Below are 9,693 nucleotides of genomic sequence, written 5' to 3'. Positions count from 1 at the left end.
TGTATTTATAATATTTTAGCAATAATTCCTTTATATTTTCATCACGTTGTATTATCTTAAGTTGTCTACGTTGTAATCCTTTTTCTTAATAAAATCTTTATATTTAATTTGTTTGGACGGATTACCATTTGTGAGAACCTGTGTTGTTTGAGTAAAAACAATCCGTAAGCCACTATTCTGTTGTCTATTAGAGGTAGATATGTAGTCATTTAAAAGCTGTATATTTGGTCTATACTTGGGCTGTGGTTAAACGTCTACTAACTCTTCACTGACAGCCCAAATTCAACCTTGTTTTAGCCTGGACCCATTTTCAACATCTAATACACGTCTATGTGTCGCCGTTCAATGGTGGTCTAATTGATGACTAGACTATTCTTGGGCTATGGTTAGACGTCTACCAAACTTTCACTGACAGCCCAAATTCAGCCCTGTTTTAGCCTAGACGTCTGGGCTCTGTTTTTAAGCGTGAAATTGCTTGCTGGGTTTTCTTCTGTGCTGCTCTTATTACAGCCTACCTGAAGACAGCAGTGAGGGTGCCTGCAGCAGGGTGGGCAGTAACTTGTTACAAGACACGCAAATTTGCAAAATAAATAAATAAAAATAAGCCATTGCCTTTTCACGATCCTTTATTATTAATATCTTTAATCTTTAATCCAATATTTTCTTTGGGCTAGTAATCTACTCTTAATTTCGTTACATTTTCAATTCATACCTTCATAACTTAACCAGTCTGTGATCTGCATTTTGCTTCATTAACCGAAATGAGATCATCCAGGCTGTGTGCGCTGGGTTATACAGAAGAGTCTGCATAATTTGCTCCTCCTGATCCCAGTCACCCCACCTTTCAAAACGATGCGCCATGACAACCACTTGACTATTTTATGGAGGACTGTACACCTTTGAAGGACTAGGTGTAAGATTAACGTTGTAACTTATGTCTACGTTGGACGTATTTCAGCTGGTGCAACCCTTAAAACGTTAGTAGCACGTAAACTCCTACTTAAGTTAGAAATTACATTTAAGCTAGGCTAAGTTTGAACTTACACATAGTTGGTTCAACCCAGTGCAGGTGTGACCATAATTTACTAAATGAACATCATGCTGTGTTGAAGAAGACTTGAAACTAGCGACTGAGACCATAAACTCATCAGGAAAGTGTTTACTGAGGGAATAAATCAGCTGAGAATATAATAAAAGTATAGAGGGAAAATGAATTACGTTGAACATTTGACTTTGACTGTAACTGGTGTTGTGACGTACTAAAGCTCATATATAAGTAAGTGAGACTCTGAGTTGTTTAAAATGCATTGTGAGTCTATATGAATGCAGAAGGGCTGTTGACAGTATTACTATATTTATTTTACACTGAAACTGTAACAGAGCTGCAGCATTGTCACGGATACTTGTATTGCAGGAAGTTAATGTTCAGTATATCGGTGAATTATAATGTTTTGGTCTCTGACAAACTTTAAACTCATTGCACAGCGAACACCACAACAACAGACAGGAACTTTACTGGCAAACAAGTCTCAGGCATTCACTGTGAGACACACGTGTGTATATATATATATATATATATAAACACAAATGTATCAAAATCGATTTAGCCCTATAGGGTAAATGATGAAATAAGGCTGCTGTGATTGAACCTCTCTGTCTGTGTGACCTCACAGTTTCCCAGCATGCCTCAGCTGTGGAGCTGTATGAGGGGGAGGAGTCTGTCCTGCTGCCCTGTGAGTTTCAAACATTTGACATAGACGACCCCACAGTGGTGTGGAGCCGCTACGATCTCGATCCTCCAACCGTCCACCAGCGTCAGGAAGATGATGAACTTAGAGACCAAAACCAGCTTTACAGCGGCCGAACATCCATGATGACTGACGCTCTGGAAACTGGAGACCTCAGCCTCAACCTGACAAAACTCCAGCTCTCTGACAGCGGCAGCTACACCTGCACCGTCAGAGCGTTAGGAGGACAACAGAGAGTGGCAGAGATACAGCTGCAGGTCAAAGGTCAGCAACAAACCCTAACAGCTGCTGTAGATACAGGTCAGAGGTCAGAGGTCATGTTCTTTATGTTTCTGGTTCCCACAGAACGATTTCCACCCTGGGTCAAAGTTCTCCTGGTTCTCCTGGTTCTCCTGGTTGCTGGTCTTGTTGCTGCTGGGGTTCTTCTGGTACATTTCCGGCAGTATTTCATGTCAGGTATGTCGCTACTGCTACACTTCCAGCATATGAAGGTGTTATTGAAGCAGAACAGCTGAACACCTGTGACAGTGGAACCTGTAGATGTAGAAAATAGTCCCACATGTGTTTCAGTGATTTTGAAGTCACAAAGAAAAATGCTTCACGAGTACTAGAAGTTTTTCTCTGCCACAAACACATGTTCAGAGAATATTAATTCAGAAATCTCTCGTTTCGCGGGGCACCACTCGAGATTCCGTTCAGCCTGGGTCTCGGGATTCCCTAGGTAGGGTTAATAATTATACAATTATTCACTAGTGATCAGTTAGTTAATAATCGCTAAATTATCTTAAATCAATCAGTCAGTCTTATGTTGAAGGGGTAAATTCTCCTGGCAGGGACTTGGAGACAGGCAATACACACACACAATTCCTTTGATTTCGGTGAAATTTATTAACTAACTAAGGTGACATAAAAATGCGGTAAATATACATCAAAGGAATAAACAATGGCTAAACAACATGGGGCAAACAAAGAATGTTGAGTTCTATTGTGGGGAGAATTTGACTTATACGGGCAGCTAATGAAAGCAATTAGGTGATAACTCGGTTAAATTTGTGTAGGAGTTTCATGGATTAAATATACTGGACTAAACGACTATTGGACATCACTGATCACAGAATGCCTTGTTTGCCATGCCTTGGCCGGTTGCACGGGTCCCCACGCTAGCTGCCTGATTTCTTGCTGTCTGCTAGGGAATTTTCCGGGGGTTCTCCGTGTCTGAATGAAGAAAAACACTCCAGTGTTGACCGTCCTCAGTCTGGCAATTAGGCTGTTCTGTCGGATGTCTTTTGTTACTGCTGGCGGGGCCACGTGACTGGGTCCAGACGTCGGTGGGAGCAGTGCAAGTTAGCTCGACAAATAAAGCTAAAAAAATAACTTTGTCATTCTTGAATTAAAATTCTGTAAGTTAACGGTCTGATAACTTTTAACAAACAAACAAACAAAAAGCTAGTAAGATGCTGGGAACGAGGGAAAGCTGAGGTCGTGTCGCTTCACGTGTGTGGCTTGAAAATGAACAAAAGGCCTTCGCTGCGCCGGGTCGAACTTCTCAGGGCGTTGCCGGGAGACGGGCAGTTGAAGAGAACAAGGGAGCGAGGAACAACAGGGCGAGAGAGAGGAAAAATTACTCGAGTAGTATAGGATGACATTTCTTTATCATATCCTAAAGGAAGTGTCATAAAGTGTTAGGAACAAAGCATCGGTTACAACATAAAATGAGGCAAAGTCAGGTGACCTTGCTGAAAATTAAAACACTGCAAAATTAACTTATTTAGATTCTTTTCAACAACAATATCAACAACATGGTAACATAACTTCTAAAATGGAGTGGAGAGACCTAGTTAAGTAACTTAAATATTATTTAATTAAATAAGGTAATGCTTTGAGTTCTGAGGAGACAGAACTCTTTGTGTTTACACAAAGAGTTCAGGGCTTTGTCTGGTGTCCTGGATTTTCTCACGAATTCACATCTGGCTGTGAAGAGGGGAATATCCTTTGATGTGAGGTAATTAAACAAAGAGGGAGGTCAGTTGCCATGGTTACATGTGTGGAGAGGCAGTTTAGGGTTCCCTGTCCTCTTTCCCAAAGAGCTTTGATAGGCTGTTCGTAATCTCTGGTTAGTGTGTCTTTGTCATTTTAACAGTCAGGCACCGAGCCTTATCACGGCTGCTGCCAAAAGTGGCCAGTTTTACGATCAAACTACGCAGAAACAGCACTTAGGGCAAGCAAACCTTTCACCTCTTCCTTTGGGGTCTCTTCAGCCGTCTGTTGAGAGTTGATATCTCACCCCCCTCTTTCTCTCAGAGAGAGAGAGAAGGAATTTTGAGTCTCCAAATTGTTTGATATAATGCGTCCAATAAGTCCACACTGTTTGTACACAACACCACATTTCTGCTCCAGCTGCTGCAGTGAACATGCTGCAAAACACTTTCACACACCGAATTAAAACATAAGTCATGAACAAGTCCAGCATGGAGACTGGATTATGTGGAGCTCTGTAGGCCTCTTCCAGAAAACTCTGAGTTAGTTAACCTGCGATGAGGGAAACTGAGGAAACAAGAAGAAAGATCCTTAAATAGTGTTTTAAAGATATCCTCAATACTATATATATGATCGAGGGGTCAGGGGAGATCTACAGGCAGTGCCTCAGATCCTGGACTTCAGTTTCACTAAAGGTCAGCACATTATGCACCTCAATGTTCGCAGTGTTCTTTCTAAATCAGATGAGATAAGATTGATGATGTGCAATAGTAAAGTTGGGATTGTGTGCTTTTCAGACTGGACGCCTCAATCAGCAATACAGAAATTGAAATTAAAAATGATCCTGTCTTACGAAAAGATCGTAACCCTAATGGGGTTGTGTTTATATTAGGGCTGATATTTGTTTTAGTTGCAGAATGGATTTAAATCACGATCTTGTTGAAGCTGTGGGGTTTGATGTACAGTTAACTAAAAGCAAGCCTTTATTAATTGGGGCTCTGTATAGACATCCTGATCAAAGTCATTTTTATCAGTTGATGGAAGAATCTTCTGTCCCCTGCAGGGATTGTAGTTAATACAAGCGTCCAGACGAGTGTCTAATATGAGTCAAACTGTCATTAATCTCATCTTGGTATCTGATCACTCTATGATTTCTCAGAGTGAAGTTGTAAATTGTACAAGGAAAAAGCATAAAGTTGCATTTAAGAAACAAAATACAATTAAGATCAGGTAATTAAAATATAATAGTTGTGAGGTCTTTATTGAGTGTTTAAATCCAATGGATTGACTTCAGTGTTATGTTTGGATGTTGATGAAACATGGGAGCAGTTTATAAATTTGTTCTTAAAGGCAGTAGATAAAGTTGCTCCTATAAAAACTATTAGAGGTTTTAGGACGACTAAAGAGCAGGATGATTTGGATAATTATAAGAATCTAAGACATATAGAGCAAAAGATGATTAAAATGTGTAAAAGGTATTTTTTTGTGAGACAATTACTGAATATAAAGGTAACCCAAAGAAACTTTTGCAGTCATTGAAACAAATTGGTTACAGTAAAAGACTCAAGACAAAGAAAAAAAACATCGATGAGGAACTCTCCTCCGATTAATTAAGGGTTGCGGATAAATTTAACACCTTTTTTTTTTTTTACATCCGTAGCTGGAAATTTAGTTGATAAACTGCCTAGAAAACCTGGTTTATATGACGGTAATGTCATGTTTATTCTCAGCTTGGAGTGGTAGCTGACTCTTTTGGCCTTTCTATGGTTACACAGGACAGGTCTTAAAGTTATTGAATGAACTTTAGTGTTTGAAAGCAACTGGTCTAGATGAAATATAAGTAAGAAGAGGGCAATTATCGACCAGTTTTGATTTTGGGAGTTGTATCGAAAGTCTTGGAGAAAATAATACAAGAGCAAATAATGACTATATTAGTAATTCTGATTTGTTTTATAAATTGCAATCTGGTTTCAGAGTGTCCTATTACACTATATAAGGAAAGAGATCGAATTGGGTAAACTCTGTGGCATAATATTTTAGATTCCAGAAAGCATTTGACACCGTGGACCATGACATTCTGCCAATTAAACTAAAAGCCCTGGGTTTGTAGGCATGTGAATGGATTGGATCATACTTGACTGAGAAGCATAAAAGAGTTGAAATCAACAGCAGATGTGGTGTGCCGCAGGGTAGTGTCCTGGGTCCATTGCTCTTTCTCTTGTTTATGTAAGAAAAGAAATCCGCAATTGTAATCTTTTTCTCTACGTGGACGATTCAGCCTTGGTGTTCTCCCATAAGGATAAGAAAGTTATTGAGAACCATTTAAGTTGAAGAACATTAAAGGATGGCTTGTGGAGAACCAATTGTCTTGCATCTGGGGAAAAATTAATCTTTTTTATTTTGTTCAAAAATAAGGTTGAGTAGGACACCAGAGCTCAGTACTTCGGTAGGTGATACCCAGATTGAAGCTAAAGACTTGTGTTAAATATGTAGGCTGTGATTTAGATATTTCCTTGAGTGGAGAAAGTATGGGTCAAAGGGTTATCACAAAAGTGAACTAAAGAATTAAATTTCTGGCACTTAAGGGTCAGTCTGTAAGGACTTGGCTGGAAACTAGAGGGTCGCTGGTTTGAGTCCAGCTCGGACCACAGATTCGGAGTGTGGACTGGTAGCTGGAGAGGTGCCAGTTCACCTCCTGGGCACTGCCAAAGGTGGCCTTGAGCAAGACCCTGAACCCACCAACTGCTCGGGGCGCCGTACCAAGCAGCAGCCCCCTCACTCTGACATCTCTCCATGTGTTGTGCCTATAGGTCCTGCTTGTGCATGTGTGTGTGTTTCAGACCTGTGTGTGTAAAAAAATACTAACAATTAACAACAGTGGAAACATTGAGTTTCCCCTTGTGGGATTAATAAAGTATATCTTCTTATTCTTTTTCTTAAGGCTCATTTTCAAAATAAAGAAACTTTGAATGTTAGCAAATGTTTTAATTCAGCCTCACTTTGAGTATGCCTGTACTACATGGTACAGCAGCACCTCCAAGAGGTTAAAAGTTCAACTTCAAACGGCACAGAATAAATTGGTCAGGTTGACCTCAATAATAGGACCCATGTCGGCTCTTCTGAATTTAAGAATGTAAAATGGCTGACAGTTGAAAACACAGTGAGGCAGTTGAAACTGAGATTAACACCAAGATTTTGCATAGGAACGAGCCATGGTATTTTAAAGACTATTTTAAGATCAGGAACTCTCATAGCTACTCAACTAGCGGCAGTGCCATGGACGTGGTACCTTGTAGATTTAAGAGCTATAAAACACCTTTTTGAACACGTCAGCATTGGAATGGAACAAACTCCCTGTTGAGATTAAGTTAAGTCACTCAGATCGCTGTTTTAATTGAGCATGTGGTGAATGGTTGGTAAATGCGTTTTTTTAAATCAATTTTCACTGTGTTGGCATCTATCAGGTGAATAGAGATAACAACATTAGCATTAAGTGATGAACAGTGTGTTGGCCTCAGCTAAGGAGAATCTGTTGGACAGCTCAGCTGGAGAGAATATAAACCGTCACGTAAAGTGTTTAATCACTCAGTGTTTTTTCTGGCTGGTGAAGCTGCTGGTTAATACTGAGGCTACTGAAGCTGAAGCATGTTACCAGCTTATGTTATGGTGCAGGTTATGTGATCTCAGAGAAGAATCTTTGTGGAGGCACCCTGTGAAGAAACAGATGAAAGTCATTTAAAGTCTTTGGTATGCTGTTGTATAAAAAGTTGGGGAAGTTAAAGAGATAAACTGAACAGAACCGGAAGCAACAGCAATGATTATCCTGCAAGTCAGATTCTCATGGAGACACAATACATGACCTCTTGCTTTGTTCAACTTTAGAGACTAGTTTAGCTTCACAGCACAACACCTGGACATATATTTGTCCGACCACAGCAGACTGTGAGATCTTTGTCTAAGAACATCACATCCTCACACGGAGAACCAGATTTATAGGACTTTTTGAAGACAGTATTTGTTGTGGACCGATAATTCTCTCCACATCAATTCATCTTGTTTCCTCCTTTACATCCAACTGGTGACGACCCTTTGGGAATGCTGATGTCTTCTCTTTAGCATCAGTCTCACACTGTTCTTTATGTCAGAACCTCAATCTGCCAGTACTGTCACCTGGAAGTAGTTTGTCTAGGAAAAAACGATTGTATTTGAGTTACAGTGAAGAGGAATAATCATAGTGTACTCCTCATAATAATGAGCACTGACCACTGGACCAGAACATAAAGGAAAGCTGACACATTCATTTACAGTGATCTTGATGAAACTACTGACAGTGTGGGACGTCTTCAAATATAGAGACTTTGATCAGTTTCTTAGATGATCAGGGCTGCAAATGGAAGATTATCTGTTGATGGAGCCATAAAAATGTGCCGTCGATCCACAAGTCGCTGGGAACAGTAACGTTAGCTGGGAAGATGATAGAGCATGTTAAATTAAAACAACATTTTTGGCCCATTTGACCTGAGGAAAAGAAGCTGCATAAAAAATATGCACACCTTCATATAGTGTGTTAAACAATCACCTGAAAATGATTAACTCCAATGAATCAAGTTTAAGTACTGTGGAGTTAGATAATGTGAATAGAAAAATAACACATAATAATAATAATAAACATAATAACAGTCAACTGGTGTTTCACCAGTTAGATGCTTTTAATGTGAAGCTGCAGCAGCAGGAAATGTTGCATTAGCAGCAGCTTAATACTGCAGTTTTTCCCTTGGTAATACTGCAGATATGTAAATACTGCAGTACTTTGATCAGTGGGCCACAGGCTCAGTCACCACTGTGTTACCTCATTAGACGATAGACAGTGACTGAACAGACATTTATTTAATGAAAACCTTCAGATTCTAACTTTAATAAAGATTTGATTGAGTCCCTCTGACAATAATACTCAGTGATTTAATAAACAGTCAGTTGTGCTGTTGATTGTAGAGACACCAAAGACAAGACTGTCTCTGTTAGATGGAACAATGGGACATATTTCAGAGTTCCTGCTGCTGTCTGTACAGCTGATGTTGTGCTTTGTTGTCCTCTCAGTCTACAAGGTGGAGGTGGATTCAGAGGTGGAGTCTGTCCTGCTGCCCTGCAAAGCCACAGTTCACCTGCCTGAAGACGGCACAGTGGAGTGGAGGGACGGAGACAACGATGTGCTCCACGTATATAAGAACGGCTCTGACCAGCCTGAAGAACAGCACAGTTTTTACAGAGACCGAACAGAGATGAAGAGAAATGCGCTGAGAACTGGAGACCTTAGTCTGACCCTGAAATACCCCACAGACAGAGACAGAGACACCTACACCTGCACCGTCTACAGCAGGGAGAGAGACATCCTGATGAAGAAACAAGTCCTGCTGCAGGTCAAAGGTCAGTGCTGTAGCCTAAATAGTGAGCGTTGCGTCTCCTTCACTCTAGTGAAGAACTTTGTGTGTGGCTGTGACATGAGGTTACTGTCTGTGCAAACACATGAAACACGACACAGTGCAGCTGCTCGGCCCCAGTTACTGGTCAGGGAAGCGAAAACAAAATGGCCTGTTTCAGTCCCCAGCTGATCAATCTGCACATCTCTAGCTGTAGAAGGTGACTTACAGTCCAACAGGCTGGTAAACAAGCTAGGTGATAACATCAATTTCAATTCAATTCAATTTTATTTATATAGCGCCAAATCACAACAACAGTTATCTCACAGCGCTTTTCATGAAAGAGCAGGTCTAGACCGTACTCTGTGATGCTATTTACAGAAGCCCAACAGTTCCCACCAAGAGCAAGCACTACTTGCTCTTGGTGGGACTTCCTTTTAAAACTTCCTTTTAAGAGGCAGAAACCTCAAGCAGAACCATGGCTCAGGGTGGGCGGCCATCTGCCTCGACCGGTTGGGGTGAGAGAGAGAGAGAGAGAGAGAGAGAGAGAG

At 40.6% G+C, this 9,693-nt stretch overlaps 1 protein-coding gene across 1 annotated transcript; it reads left to right on the top strand.

Annotated features, from left to right (window-relative positions):
* Nucleotides 1–1,673: 1,673 nt before the first annotated feature.
* On the top strand, nucleotides 1,674–9,149 carry LOC123964712 (the record flags this gene model as incomplete). Its single annotated transcript, XM_046041525.1, has 3 exons — nucleotides 1,674–2,012; nucleotides 2,094–2,204; nucleotides 8,823–9,149. Coding segments are annotated over 3 exons (777 nt in total), but the record flags the coding sequence as incomplete, so codon positions are not given.
* Nucleotides 9,150–9,693: the final 544 nt, after the last annotated feature.

Source organism: Micropterus dolomieu, unplaced genomic scaffold (assembly GCF_021292245.1).
Source record: "Micropterus dolomieu isolate WLL.071019.BEF.003 ecotype Adirondacks unplaced genomic scaffold, ASM2129224v1 contig_4896, whole genome shotgun sequence".
NCBI lineage: Eukaryota > Metazoa > Chordata > Actinopteri > Centrarchiformes > Centrarchidae > Micropterus > Micropterus dolomieu.
Note: the sequence above shows the minus strand (reverse complement) of the source record. Positions and strands in the feature narration are given on the sequence as shown.